This window comes from Sander vitreus, chromosome 15 (assembly GCF_031162955.1).
Source record: "Sander vitreus isolate 19-12246 chromosome 15, sanVit1, whole genome shotgun sequence".
Lineage (NCBI taxonomy): Eukaryota > Metazoa > Chordata > Actinopteri > Perciformes > Percidae > Sander > Sander vitreus.
The window spans coordinates 15,602,492-15,617,715 of NC_135869.1; the positions used below are offsets into that span (position 1 = coordinate 15,602,492).

The following is a 15,224-nucleotide window of genomic DNA, read 5'->3' on the forward strand; positions in this document are numbered from 1 at the left end:
TTTCAGCAACAGGGCAATTCAAAGTGCTTTACATGAAAACAGATAAAAAAAATAAAAAACAGATTTACATGAAAACAGATTAAAAAATAAAAAACGTTACAGTGCAGTATAAGAAATTAAACAGTAAAGAGCAGTTAAAACAGTTAAATATATAAAAACAGATAAAATAACTTTCCTGGACTCAGTGATCCAGTTTTTGGAAAGCCAAAGCTTTTTGACCAATATGACAGATATCTCAAGCAGTCCGGTCCATACTTTCTAACCATCTCACCCACTATGGGTCCAGATGCGTCGCACTGCTTTGAGGTTTCATTTCCCATAGTTACAGAAGCTTTTCCTTTAGTATACTCTTATCATTTTCGATGTGGTCGTCATCGCAAAGCTTAGTTCTTTTCTTCGGCAAACCTTGCAAAGCCCGGTACAGCCCTGCAGACAAAAATCTCTTAATAGTCCAGAACGTGTTCTTAAACTATTTTATTTCTTCTGCAGTCTGTCTCTAAATAGTCAAGAACTCGCTCAGAGTGTTTATAGACTATTTTTTTCTTTTTAGGCCTTCTGCCTAAATTAGTTAGTTACTTCGACTAACTTTTGACCAGCCCAACGTCTGTCTCTTCTGTCAACATAGGCGCTGTTACTGCACTACTCACTCATCAGCGTAATGTACAGTAGATTATTCTACCCTATGCACTCTACACATATCTTATCTTATTAAATTGAAATTCAACAATGAATTTTGATTTATTGGCCTGACAATAATGAAGTACAGTATTGCATAATAATACAAAATAATATTACATAATATAATGAAAAACAAATGAAGACCATTGATGATGAGTGTTATCTATACCACCAGATTTTACCACCACCACAGAACAACATATATATATATATATACATATATATATATATATATATATATATATATATATATATATATATAATCAGCATTCATTAGCAGAATGCTAGCGTTTTATTACAACGACTCAACCTGTAACAAATCATAAAACAGGATCAACGTGTCAATTTTAGCAAAGTCACTTTAGCTAACCTATATGAAGCATGGCAGTTTAAATTATTAAATGTTGAAAAAGCCATAACGAAATGTAACTAAAAGGTCCAGTTAATGAGAGGGAAAATAGTTGTCAGTAGAAACTTTATTCAGGAGTGGCAACAGAGAGCAGGGAGAGACCTGTAACAAAACAAAAAACTGAAACCGTTTTATTTAAGAGAAGATGAAGAACTGAAAGCACAACGTGCAATTAGTTCCAGGAAATGCAGATAGGCAACACCACCAGCTGCTGTGACACCACAAACAAGAATATAATTATATGTGTCACATTTCCACCCCATCATTGAAGGATCTTTGACAGGTCTGTAGCTCAGTCAGTAGCATATATTACAGGATGGCAACTTCTGCAATATCAAATATGTTATTTCAAAGTGTTTACTGACAACATTGATGGCCAAAGAATATGGTGTAACACCAGCTTTACATGCAAACACCAAACAGCTGGGATAGCATTTAAAGGTCAAAAAGCTGACGGTTTTGTTTGCTAACTTATTGCATGATCTGTCCCCACCCTACACAGATACTAACCCTTCCATAGATTGGGTGTGGCCATCAGTGCAACAAAATGGAATATCCCAACTCACAACATGTAATGCATCAAAAAGGATTTTTTTTTTTAAATGGCCAGATCGCTATGTTATCCACATACAGCAGAAAGCTGCAGTGCTGCTGCAGTCTACTCTGTGGGTTAAAAGCTGCAAGCATCTACAGTTCTGGATCTCTGTGTAATATTACTCCAACAAATGAATGAATAAATGAAAGCTTACCTTTTATGACACTTTCTAATTCACTACATTTTGAAGGCAAATATTGTACTTTTTACTCCATTGCAAGTATTTGACAGCAACAGTTACTTTGCAAATTACGATTTTTCATGTGAAAAATATGATCAGTTCAAAAAATATGATGCATTGTTATGGATTAAAGTTGTAAAAACCAGCAGCATAGAAAATAATTAAAGTCAGCATCACCTCAACCAGCTGTGGCATTAAAATGCTGCTTATGTAATGTATGTATGAGTAATAATATTTCGATATTCTGACATTTTTTATAAAACAAAACTCTGAAAGGGGCCCAAAGAGATACTTAAAGTATATTTTTATATTTTAAAGGTCCCATGGCATGAAAACTTCACTTTATGAGGTTTTTTAACATTAATGTGAGTTCCCCCAGCCTGCCTATGGTCTCCCAGTGGCTAGAAATGGCGATAGATGTAAACCAAGCTCTGGGTATCCTGCTCTGCATTTGAGAAAATGAAAGCTCATGGAAAGCTGATCTGGAATCTCCTCCTTATGAGGTCATAAGGAGCAAGGTTACCTCCCCTTTCTCTGCTTTGCCTGTCCAGAGAATTTGGCCCGCCCATGAGAGAGAGGCATCATGGCTTTCAAACGAGCAAAGTAGCAGTTGGTCAAGGCCACACCCCCACCTTTCCCCCCCCCTCTCGCCTCCTCAATAGCATTTAAAGCTACAGACACAGAAATTGCACATCCTAAGTAAAGCTCATTGTGGGACTGGCTCTAGTGGCTGTAATTCTGCACCAAGGCTGAATTTCGGGAAAGAGACTTCAGATACAGTATTAGGGGACCACTAAGGTCTATATAAAAGCATCCAAAGAGCAGAATGTCATGGGACCTTTAACATCTGTAAACCTTTGAATACAGGACCTTTTTTTGCCACTTTTACTCAAGTAAAAAAAGTAGGAGTAGACTACTTTTCCTACTACTGCCTACAGCAAACTTTAGTCAAATGAAAGATAAAGCCATGTTAATGTGTTGTGTTGCCAAGCTATTAGTCCCTAGATCGAAAGCTGATGCTGCACGTCAGAAGACGAAGAACATGCATGTTTCTGTTATCGGGTAATAATTATTTGAAGATACTATTTTGATAATTGCATTATTGTTTTTTGTTTGGCAAATACAACAAGCATTTACTATTTCTAGCTTTTCAAATGTGAGTATGAGAGTATAGAGTGTGTGGTGTGTGGCATGGTTGATGGCAGAGGGAGGAGACATCCAGCTAAAGAGCAGGTACTGGGAGGCGGCGTCATCAGATAGTTTGTAATTATTTCCCGCTTCAGAGATAGTGAGACAGAACCTCCGGACAAGAAGAGGTAGTCTAGCTGCTGTCAAAACTTGGGTGTCATATGTTTTTTTTTTCTTACGATTCATTCGTGACCCAAATTTCTCTGCCTTCATCTTCACTTCAACAGAGGGCCATAGACAACTTTGATTTGGGAAGAAGCGGCTTGTTAATTTGACTCTTCCTGGTCCTTGAACATGTGAATTTTGAAAATGCGTTAGCCTTTATTTTACATTTGTGCATCCTGGGAGCTGCAGTTATACACACTGGATGAGAACAAAGACGTCCTGAACACTTTTCAGCTGCTACGGCAAGTCAATATAATCCACTTTAATGTAGACTGAAATGTCTGTAACCGTACCAGAAAATTGTTGTTTAATGCAGAAAAAAAGTATTTGTTTGAAGTATAAATAACTCTTCTGTTGACCGTGAGATGGAGGTGTGTTTATTCTGGCTGGTTGATGTGTACTGTTGTCCCTTCGGTGTTGACCTGCTAACAATAAATTCCAGCCAGGGGTGTAAATGTGTGTACTCTCACTTTGCAAGGAAACATCTGGTCAACAGTCAAAAGTCTTGACTGTAGATGTTGTCAAGACCCACAACACGCTGTTTCCTTGAATACAAAGTTAATGTCTTTGTATCAGTTGTTATTATGGGTTAGTATTGCGGTGGTAATTCTAATCATGTCCTCTCCTCCTCTGCTACCAGGGTGTCATCAGAAGTTTAACATATTCATGGAGAAGACACTGACAATAGGTCTGACTCTTTTCTTAACACTCTGTGTGGACATACCAGGAGCCGGAGGACAAAAGGAGGGGGCTCATGGCGAGAACACTCAGAAACGTTCGTCACGATCTTCAGATACAAAAGGAGGCCGTTGCTCCTACACTTTCATTGTTCCACAGCAAAAACTGACAGGTGCGCTGTGTTTGAACACGCAGTCTGCTTCTACCAACCAGTCGGAGGTGGCGGCGCTGCGGGCGGAGCTCAGACGTCAGCAGGAGCAGCTGGAGAAGCTCCGGGGCCAACTGGAGCAGGAGGGGTCACTTGCCACGGAGGTAAGAGCCCTGCGCAAAGAGAGTAGCAGCATGAATTCTCGCATTGCCCAGCTGTATGCCCAGCTGCTACATGAAGTCATACACAAGAAAGACCAGGCTTTGGAGCAGCAAAGGGTGGAGAACCTCCTGCTAAACGCTACAACACAGGTGAGCAGAGAACTGTCACATCAAAGCTACATCTTATCCTAATCGTAATCAAACTCATCCCTATGTCTTCTGTGGGTGGGGCAACATGTCAGGCGCTGCAGGTGTCCAGTAACTACAGGGAGCTGGAGAAGAAATATGGAGCCCTCACCTCCATGATGAGCTCCCAGAACCAGTTTATTGCTCGTCTGGAGAAGCAGTGCCAGTGCAGGGACTCCACACAGGCCTCTCTGGTATAGGATCAAATTGTGGTCTGCATGTTGCACATTTATATTTATAGGTTTTTAAACTGGAACTGAGAATGGTGTGTTGTTTTTGTGTTGGTCTGGACAGGTGACGACTGAACCACCCAAAAGCCAGCCTAATGTGCATCCTAATTACAGCTCTGAAGCCAACAAAATGACCAATGATGTTCAAAGAGACCAAAGTGCTCTTCCACCACAGCAGAGAAAAACTATTCCTTCCCTCCCCACCACTCCAACCAACACCACAGACCCTCCTTTCAGTAGTTTCCCTGTCACAAAGACTCCAGGTACATCAAGTAGAGCATGTCTTATAGTAGAAGTCCTCAATTAGACTTAAACCTCTGTGTATAAGCGTGTCAATCTTCTGTCAGAGTTATTTAGCTGCTTCGATAAGCAGAAGCTGAAGGAGTCAGTGACCTGCTGGTGGGAGCCCTATCTCTCTGGGAATGCCTAAACATTGTCAAAAGCAGCCAGCAGCTCTTATCAAAACGGAGAGGACTTCATAATGAAGACACACTCATGAACCACAGCATTTGTTGGAGCTTTAAATGACACGGCTATTGTATACTTGCACAACTGGAATGTTTGAAATGACAGGGTGAAAATTGTTGTCTTTCCAACAAGTAAGCAGAACCAAAGTGACTCCACTATGGGTGTATGACTCAAGTCTTGCTAAAAGGTCTGTTGAAAGACTGTGCGTTGCCAAATCTTGTCCGTATAAATGTGACTGAGCTTGGACTACAAATGCTTATCAGGGATGTCGGAATTATCCCTTAGTGTGGGAGATCTTCCTCCATGTATACAATTTCTCCGTGCAGATTCTTATGTTCATCTTATCACTGTGACACGAGACACTGAACATGTGTCGGTGGGGGGAAATTCCACAGCTTTAAAAAGATAAGCTGGAGTTGCTGTGTCTGTGATCTTCCTGGCGCTAAAACCATTTTGGATTCCGAATTCCAAAACCATCTTAACAGGCACCCTTGTGTTTTCCAAAATTGCCACTACTGAGTTAAAGTCTGTGAAAAAGCAATGAGTTTTGCACAAAATAAGTCCCCAGAAGCCACTTCACTCACAAATGAAGTGATCTAGTTCACGTTTGTGTCATTTAGAAGTGCATGTCATTGTGTTCTTTAGATTCTGAAGCAGTTTATGTAATGCAGCTAGTTGATTTAGTTATTGAAACAGCATTATAACCGCTCTCCTCTAACACTGCTGTTCAGTAAACATTTCCTGTGTGTCCATGACACAGGAAATGTTTACATTTTGTGTCCTGTTTTGTCAGCTGTAGGTTTGAGCAAACCCAGTTGAATTAATTAGTGCAGAATCTCTGCATAGGTCCCGGCAGCTTGCAGTTAAGGTTTACAAATAAAAAAAAACAGGGCATTGTAAGGTCTAAAGAAGCTATTTCAACATTCAAATTCAATTAAATTTTATTTATAGTGTCTAATCAAAACAGATGTTATCTCAGGACACTTTACAGGTAGAGTAGGTCTAGACCACACTCGCGGCGGCGAGAAAAAAACGTCCTTTTAACAGGCAGAAACCTTGGACAGGACTTGGCTCCTGTGGGCGGCCATCTGCCTCGACCAGTTGGGGGGGGTAAGAGAAGAAGTATGACTAATAATAATTATAGCAGTAGGTATAATGCAATGACACGATAAACAGTGGCAATTATATATATTATATAACAGTAAAGATAAGAGAACTATGATTAATATTAATAATAATACACACACTTTAGGCTAGTTGCATTTGCTTTCCAGAACGTTTGAAATATTGAAGTTTATTATGTGATCCACATGCTTTGATTTTGGCTTTAATTTTTCTAGCTGTAATTTTTTTCTTCTTTCTTAGTAAGCCTTTATTAACTGACAGCTTATCTCAAAGATTCACTATGAAAACACAAAATATTACAGGTTGATAAGATCCATTATGTCTTGATTGTACTCTTCAAGACTTGGTCCCCCGACTAATCAACTCCAACTGAGAGCTATTGGCCATATTACATCATAAACTGTATCTGCATAATGCTTTTCTTATTATGGCTCCTCCAGCCTCACCTGGTTGCATATACTTTTCTCCCATCTCAGGGCCTTGGCGGGACTGTCAGCATGTGCTGGAATCAGGTGAGACCACCAGCGGGATCTACCTGCTCCGTCCACAGAGTGCCAACCGCCTCCTGCAGGCCTGGTGCGAGCAGAGTCAGGCTCAGGGAGGGTGGACGGTCATCCAGAGGAGACAGGATGGCTCGGTCAACTTCTTCAGGACTTGGGAGCAGTATAAGGTGAATCTTAGTTTAGCGTGTTAGCATGCTGACATTTAATAATAGCACCGAACACAAACCACAGCAGAAGCTGATGGGAATGTCATTAGTTTTGCAGGTATTTGTCATAAATCAAAGTATTTGGACAAATTGAAATTTTGACATGAGGATGGTGCTAGATGAAAAGCCAAACTAGTGGATCACCAATGTTATTACAAATGATCCTGTGGGGGAAGTTAATGTGTTTATCAAATTTCTTGGCAATTCATCAAATGGTTATTGAGACATTTCACTAAAAGCCAAATAGTCAGAGGATCACCAAGTTAAAATTTTTCATCCAGTAGATGTTGAAATATTTTGCAGGGAAAGTGAAAACGTTGACCTGCTGCACTAGAGTCAGAGGAAAAAGAACAAGATTAAACCGGTGTGTTGCTGTGTTACAGCAAGGCTTTGGGAACCTAGACGGAGAGTACTGGCTTGGCCTGGAACACCTCTACTGGCTGACTAAACAGGCCCAATATAAGCTACGGGTGGCTCTGGAGGACTGGCAGGGCCGGCAGGTGTTTGCTGAGTATGACAGCTTTCACCTGGAACCGGAGAGCGATTGGTACCGACTGCGGTTAGGACAATACCACGGCAATGCAGGGGACTCCCTCTCATGGCACAACAACAAGGCCTTCACCACTCTGGATCAAGACAAGGACGGCTATACCGGTCTGCTCTCCCCCTGGATCTGTTTGTTAGCTCTCTATTGGTATTTTGACTTTTTTCTGTTAATAAGCCTGTTCCTCTGTTGTGTCACCAGGCAACTGCGCTCATTTTCAAAAAGGAGGCTGGTGGTACCACATGTGTGCACACTCCAATCTAAATGGTGTGTGGTATCGGGGTGGACACTATCGCAGCCGCTACCAGGATGGGGTCTACTGGGCAGAGTTCCATGGAGGGTCCTACTCTCTCAAACGAGTGTCCATGATGATCAAACCCACATAACATAGTTGCATTATGGACGTGTAAGAATGAAACGTAATGATGAACTGATGCAGACAGATGTAGAGGGCCTTAAAGAATATGTTTCAGTGTTATCCCTGTACAGTGTTGAGCCAGTAAAAAGAGTCTCTACATGTTGACTAGAGGCCAGTCAGTAACGTGAGTATAGACTGTGAATCATTGGCTAATGACTAGCATGTACTGTGTTGACATATCTGTCCTCTGTTGTGCAATGTACTGTTAAAATTTTATGTTTTCCAATTTGCAATGTACAAATGTTAAAAATAAAAAAATAAAATGATGCCAAAGTGTCTCCTGCATGACCGTTTTAAAAATACTTTAGAAAAAACAATAAATCATACACAGAATATTGAAGAAGAGGATGTTTTACCACAAAAAGCAAACTGTGGTTTGGGTGTCACATTTCCGTTTGTCAGGCATTTCCTCTTCAAGGCGTAAAATTCCCCTGGTAATTTTATCGCCCTAAACTCGTGTAACTATCAGCAACAGGTCATTACCAACAGGGCCAGCTCTGAGCCAGGATTAATCTTATCCAGGTACTGAAGCTGGGCATCAACGGGTCCATCCTGAAACACACCTCACGTCTTCCATCCACCTCCTCCTCCCACATACTCATCTAGCATGCTGCCTCTCAGGATGTTGGGATTCCTCATGCTCATGTTTTCCCTGTGTGGTGAGTGTTGCTCAACAGGAGCTCTGTGTGGGTCTTAAATGTTATACCTTATTTTGTGCTGGGGCTAGGGATAAAACATAAAAATACTAAGGTAGTTTCTTGCTTGCTTATAGTTTCAATGGCTCCACGTGTTACCAAGTGACAAGTGACAAGAGATGATTGATGAGACAAGATGAGACAAGAGTGATGGTGACAAGAGAAAGAAAAAAGGTTTACTAGATACACTGATTTTTTTTTTTTTTAACTCCATCTCAATTATATTTTTAATCTAACTTGTTAACTTGATTATTTTGAGTGTTACCACTTTACTTTTAGTGAAGATAATCTAAAGAAGATGTCATGTCTGTAGTTTTTGACTTTTTTGAACAATAAAGGAAACAGATAAAAAAAAAAGTGTGCCTTCTTTAGATGTAATTAAAACTTTGAGATTTTAAGTGGCAAAAGTACAATGTTTGTGGTAAAAGCTTCCGCCATACTGGTGGTTGACTTGCGTAAACCATATTAACTGCAGTGGGTGTGGTGGATGGAGTCCATTTTGAAATAAAAAGTATCAGAACAATTTAGCAAATCAACTATAGGCAAGGCAAGGCAAGGCAGCTTTATTTGTATAGCACATTTCAGCAACAGGGCAATTCAAAGTGCTTTACATGAAAACAGATTAAAAAATCAAAAACTAATATAAAATATGAATAAACTATAGTCTTAGCACAGCTCAGATGTTTAATAAGACAGCATATATAATACTGTATATAAATACTACTGTAATACGGTATATGAATACTGTCTGTAAAGTACTTGAACTGATTTTCTACATAAGATGAGCCTTTATTGATCCCTAGAGGGGAAATGTAGGTGTTTCAGCAGCACAAAGACAGACATAAATACAGATAAATAGAAAAGTAAAAATAGAGTTAAAAAATTAGAATAAATAAAATAAGAAGTATTTATACAGCTATTATAAGAGTAGAATTAAAAAAAGAAATGAACTATACAAAAGCAATTAAAGACAAAGTTACGAGGTAAGTGACACGGTATGATTAATAGCAGCAAGTAATATATATGTGAACTGTACACCAGGATAATATATACTGTGATTAAGTAATGATACTTAGTGTGGTCTTTATTAAATTGCAAACTCGAAATTCCAAAATAGTATATTATGTAGTAAGAAACATATTTTACATATTTCTGTATGATTTACAGTATAAGACATTGTATAAGGTCCAATGTAATAGTAGTAACAGTAATACTATAATATAGTGTATTACAGCAGAATAACATAGAATATCAAGTGTAATATGGTATAGTATGGTACAGTATAGTCAAGTATATGGTATAATATAATGTATAATAATACATGAACATATGAAAGGTGCTGTATTAGTTGTACTTTTTAAACTCCTAAAACAAGATGTCTATCTCAAGAGACTATCCCACTTTATTAAATTACAAACCTTTATCATAATGTTTAGCATGACTATTACTGTACATAGGAAGATCATTATTTTTTTTAATGTTTTAAAATTAAGACCAGGTGCAGTTTATCGCTCAGTTATATAAGGACCTACATGTGTCAGTGCTGATTGAACAGTGGTGGAGTTTGTATGACAGATCTGTGATTCAGCACTGTTATCACTGGAAACATGAGTACTGTGAGCTAGAATTCAGCCTTACACACAATTCTGTGTAATTGGCATGCATTGGTAATCTGAGCCACCAGAGTGCAGCAAAGTCCATTTTTAAAGTCCAATAAAAGCATTACCATTTTGTCAATCAACAGATGCAGACCGTTTTTGCCCCACTGATATCAACCCTCTCACCCTGGATCCCCCTGAGGTTATAAAAGAATATGAAGAGTCAGTGTTGGTAAACTGCACCAGCACAGAGGAGGATCATTTGGGGATGTACTGGACTGTTGGAAACACAGACTCTTCAATGGAATATGACAATAGTTATATCCAAGCGCCACTGTCAAACTGGGATGTAGTGGCAGAGTGCAAAATAAAGCTAAATGACACTCATGAATGCAGCAAAGACCTTAAAATCACTGTATACAGTAAGTGTAATTTCAAATGAATGCTATGTAATAGAAAAAAACAGCCAAAGCAATAATCTACATCTCATTTTGTTTTGATAGAGAATCCAGAAATGGTCAGCGTTTTTCCTACAAGGTATGTACCTACAGTGGAAGGGACACCGTTCGAACTGCAGTGTGATATCATCAATGTTGCTCCTGTTCAAAACCTCACTGTGAGGTGGTACAAAAACAATCAAGCCATCAGGATAGACTCTTTCACCAACACAACCAAAACACCAGTAAGTGAGTCTTCTACGCTTGTAGTCAACATCAGCAGAGAAGAAAACGGAGCTGAGTTTAGATGTGAGGCTCAGCTGGACTTTGGGTCACATGGATCACACCCTGTTACTTTTGACACATACACTGTTGCTGTGCACTGTAAGTGGACGCTGTTGTTTCCAGATAAGCAGAAATATTATAAATTTCCTCAATATGGTTCTCTACCATGTAAATATTTGTACAAATAACAAGCTTTCGTTTGCCTCTTCAGATGCTCCTGAGCTCAAGAACAAAACGGAAGATGTCTATGTGAATGAGTATAATGATATCACCCTGAACTGTGATGCTGAGGGGCACCCTCCTCCCAACATTAATTGGACATGTGATGGGTTAAATAGCTTGGAGAACACAAATAATCTCAAAATCACTCGAGTAATCAGCAGCACAACCTGCAACTGCACAGCTACCAATCATCTGGGAAGCATAAATAAGCAAATCCATGTTCATGTGATACCTAGAGGTATACATCCTTGTGTCCTTTATTATTAGCTTAGATATGGAATATGTATTTATTGTGCATCAAAATGAAGCTCTGATTGAATATGCATACTTTTGAATGGCAGGTTGCCCATTAGTAGTGACGCCTGCTGAACTGGTGGTGAGATTTGGAGATCCAGCTTCAGTTAACTGCAGCACAGATGCAGATGTTCAACAAATGGGCTGGGAATCACCTGTTGGAGCCACATCAACTCCAGGTCCTGCTGTTACCTGGACAGTTGAAAAACTGGAAGACTGGCAGATAAACCCTTTGTGTTTCATTAATCTGAAAGATACTTACCAGTGTTCTAAGAAGCTAACCATCACTCTTTATAGTGAGTACCAAGCTAAAGACTATACTATATGTTATCTTCTGTCTTCATCTCGATGGGATTGTCTTACAAAATGTTTGACACAATAATGTAAAGTTAATTAATGATGTCTGTAGCCTACAGAAACTCTTTAAAGAGTGTCACTTCAAAATTATGAAAGCTATACTGGCATTTATTTTCTTTCTACTAATTATTTCCCCCTGCTTTATTTGCAGAGACTCCAGACATTGTGTCAGTCTCTGCGTTAGATGATGGGCCGATGGTGGAGGGCACAGAGTACCACTTGAAATGTGACATCATCAATGTTGCTCCTGTTCAAAACCTCACTGTGAGGTGGTACAAAAACAATCAAGCCATCAGGATAGACTCTTTCACCAACACAACCAAAACACCAGTAAGTGAGTCTTCTACGCTTGCAGTCAACATCAGCAGAGAAGAAAACGGAGCTGAGTTTAGATGTGAGGCTCAGCTGGACTTTGGGTCACATGGATCACACCCTGTTACTTTTGACACATACACTGTTGCTGTGCACTGTAAGTGGACGCTGTTGTTTCCAGATAAGCAGAAATATTATAAATTTCCTCAATATGGTTCTCTACCATGTAAATATTTGTACAAATAACAAGCTTTCGTTTGCCTCTTCAGATGCTCCTGAGCTCAAGAACAAAACGGAAGATGTCTATGTGAATGAGTATAATGATGTCACCCTGAACTGTGATGCTGAGGGGCACCCTCCTCCCAACTTTAATTGGACATGTGATGGGTTAAATAGCTTGGAGAACACAAATAATCTCAAAATCACTCGAGTAATCAGCAGCACAACCTGCAACTGCACAGCTACCAATCATCTGGGAAGCATAAATAAGCAAATCCATGTTCATGTGATACCTAGAGGTATACATCCTTGTGTCCTTTATTATTAGCTTAGATATGGAATATGTATTTATTGTGCATCAAAATGAAGCTCTGATTGAATATGCATACTTTTGAATGGCAGGTTGCCCATTAGTAGTGACGCCTGCTGAACTGGTGGTGAGATTTGGAGATCCAGCTTCAGTTAACTGCAGCACAGATGCAGATGTTCAACAAATGGGCTGGGAATCACCTGTTGGAGCCACATCAACTCCAGGTCCTGCTGTTACCTGGACAGTTGAAAAACTGGAAGACTGGCAGATAAACCCTTTGTGTTTCATTAATCTGAAAGATACTTACCAGTGTTCTAAGAAGCTAACCATCACTCTTTATAGTGAGTACCAAGCTAAAGACTATACTATATGTTATCTTCTGTCTTCATCTCGATGGGATTGTCTTACAAAATGTTTGACACAATAATGTAAAGTTAATTAATGATGTCTGTAGCCTACAGAAACTCTTTAAAGAGTGTCACTTCAAAATTATGAAAGCTATACTGGCATTTATTTTCTTTCTACTAATTATTTCCCCCTGCTTTATTTGCAGAGACTCCAGACATTGTGTCAGTCTCTGCGTTAGATGATGGGCCGATGGTGGAGGGCACAGAGTACCACTTGAAATGTGACATCATCAATGTGGCTCCCGTGCAAAAGCTCAAAGTGACGTGGTACCGCGGCAATGAAACTGTGCACGCAGAAGTGTTTAACGAGACCAGTAAGGTCCCAGCAAATGTGTCCTCTACCTTAAGAGTCATTCCGGTGGGAGATTACAACAGAGAACATTTCATATGCAAGGCTGATCTACAGCTTGGACAAAATGGACCAGAGACCGACCCTACTGTAACCTCATCTCCTTACATGGCTGTTGTGTACTGTAAGTTGTTATATATTATATCTATTTTTTTGTTTTTTACTAGCTAAACACATCCCACTAATATAAAGTTTTGATTAATGTATGCTAACGTTTAATTGTAGACAAACCAGTGCTCAAAGCTTGTCCAGGCAGTTATGCTGGTGTGGAGCATGAGTTCAGTATGGACAAGTTGTCCTGTCTGGCTGATGCGAACCCTCCACTAAAACTAGTTGTGAATAAGTGATCTGGGATTATATATTCCTCTTCTCAATTCTCAATCTTCTCTCCACAGATGCCCCTGTGTTCAAGGAGGGAACTGGCAATAGGGAGGTGAACCTGGGTGAAAATGTGACTATTGACTGCAGTGCTGAGGGCAACCCTGTCCCTAAGGTCCTTTTGAACTACAGCTCTGCAGTGAATGTGAAAGAGACCACCAGGGGGCGCCAGAAGGGCATCAGCATCACAGGAGCCACGTCAACCAATGCTGGTGTTTACAGCTGTGATGCCATCAATGAAGTTGGGAGAGTGACAAGATATGTCACGCTGACGATGAAAGGTATCATTATTGACTATGTGCAGAACATTTATGGAAATGTATACAGTGAAGTGGTAACTGATGCTGATGTTGTGCTACACATAGGTTGCAGAAAAGAAAAAAAACATTTATGGAATCAAGAAGTGACAAGTAAACTTTCAATTATTGTTGTTATATCTTGTTTGACTTACAGGTAAAACCAGTGCAGTCTCCTCACCAACCATTTGGTCGTTGCTAATTATATTGATCGCCGTCCTCATCCTCATCATCCTGATCAGTGTCCACAACTACAGCAAAAAACATGGACAATATAGTTTTGTCCCTGACAAAGCCAATGATGGTTCAGAAATCCCAATGACTCCTCAGTCTAACGGGGTGCAAGCTTAGGGTATATATTACTTGCTGTTTGGGTAAGATTAATGCCATTTGTCTTCTTGCATGACAAGAATGACCTGTAAATATTGTATTTACATTTTAACTTTGGTATGGTACGATTATAGGTTTACACCAATGAAGACCAATGTCAAAATGAATAATTAGGAGAAGTCTTGTTTACGTTTTAAAGAGTGCTACTGACAAAGCAGGTGTATTATAACATGCATTTTTCTTTGTGGGGCATTCAATTCTAACCTAGGTTTTTTTTTTTTTATTCTGAATAAAGTTACACAATAGCCTATTATGTATTGTGTGCGTATTTGGAAACTTCATTGCTCTATGTGTATACTTCACAATGATCATCTTTATGATTTCACATTTTTATGCTTTCACAATGTAGCTTTAATTGTCAATGCCAGAGTTTACAGTTGAATCCTAAATATATAGGCCTTTTATAATATGATTGTACATCTACATAATAAACATGAAAAAGGACAGGGATGACTGCTATGACTGATTTTGGAACGAGTACTGTTCAAGTTGCTTAATTTCAGATGAATAATTTAGGATTTAAGTAGTCAGTTAAAATGTATTGTTAGTACAGAAACAAGTCTTCAGATCTTAAGCCATTCTACCTAGAATAACTCCACCAGCATCAGTGTGTTAGACTTAGAGCAACAGTTTTTGAGGTTGTGTTGATTGATGATGAATTTTAGGATGCTCTGTCAGGGCAGCAGAAAGCCGCTGGAGCTCAATGCCTTGCTCAATGACACTTATAAACCAGGTTAAAACCAGGCTAAAGGATGCAGTCATCTGGCCAGTGTCGCTTGTGGTTCAGTACAC

At 39.5% G+C, this 15,224-nt stretch overlaps 2 protein-coding genes across 2 annotated transcripts; both read left to right on the top strand.

Annotated features, from left to right (window-relative positions):
• The first annotated feature begins 3,126 nt into the window (after positions 1–3,126).
• Positions 3,127–8,168, top strand: angptl6 (angiopoietin-like 6). Its single transcript, XM_078270055.1, has 7 exons — positions 3,127–3,458; positions 3,857–4,353; positions 4,446–4,583; positions 4,684–4,882; positions 6,689–6,882; positions 7,305–7,575; positions 7,667–8,168. The coding sequence occupies exons 2-7, from the start codon at positions 3,883–3,885 to the stop codon at positions 7,849–7,851; spliced, it is 1,458 nt and encodes a 485-aa protein (XP_078126181.1). The 5' UTR covers positions 3,127–3,458; positions 3,857–3,882; the 3' UTR covers positions 7,852–8,168.
• Positions 8,169–8,324: 156 nt separating this feature from the next.
• Positions 8,325–14,711, top strand: LOC144530405 (vascular cell adhesion protein 1). Its single transcript, XM_078269969.1, has 11 exons — positions 8,325–8,542; positions 10,323–10,598; positions 10,680–10,997; positions 11,110–11,358; positions 11,462–11,710; positions 11,923–12,240; positions 12,353–12,601; positions 12,705–12,953; positions 13,166–13,492; positions 13,764–14,027; positions 14,200–14,711. The coding sequence occupies exons 1-11, from the start codon at positions 8,491–8,493 to the stop codon at positions 14,391–14,393; spliced, it is 2,745 nt and encodes a 914-aa protein (XP_078126095.1). The 5' UTR covers positions 8,325–8,490; the 3' UTR covers positions 14,394–14,711.
• Positions 14,712–15,224: the final 513 nt, after the last annotated feature.

What these genes read in the sequence shown, in the direction of transcription:
- angptl6 (XM_078270055.1), top strand. Translation starts at nt 3,883, where the DNA reads ATGGAGAAGACACTGACAATAGGTCTGACTCTTTTCTTAACACTCTGT. An exon ending in TGCTAAACGCTACAACACAG is followed by an intron (nt 4,354 to 4,445) that starts GTGAGCAGAGAA and finishes GCAACATGTCAG; the next exon opens with GCGCTGCAGGTGTCCAGTAA. An exon ending in CCCTGTCACAAAGACTCCAG is followed by an intron (nt 4,883 to 6,688) that starts GTACATCAAGTA and finishes CTCCCATCTCAG; the next exon opens with GGCCTTGGCGGGACTGTCAG.
- LOC144530405 (XM_078269969.1), top strand. Translation starts at nt 8,491, where the DNA reads ATGCTGCCTCTCAGGATGTTGGGATTCCTCATGCTCATGTTTTCCCTG. An exon ending in TGTTCATGTGATACCTAGAG is followed by an intron (nt 11,359 to 11,461) that starts GTATACATCCTT and finishes TTTGAATGGCAG; the next exon opens with GTTGCCCATTAGTAGTGACG. An exon ending in TGTCACGCTGACGATGAAAG is followed by an intron (nt 14,028 to 14,199) that starts GTATCATTATTG and finishes TTTGACTTACAG; the next exon opens with GTAAAACCAGTGCAGTCTCC.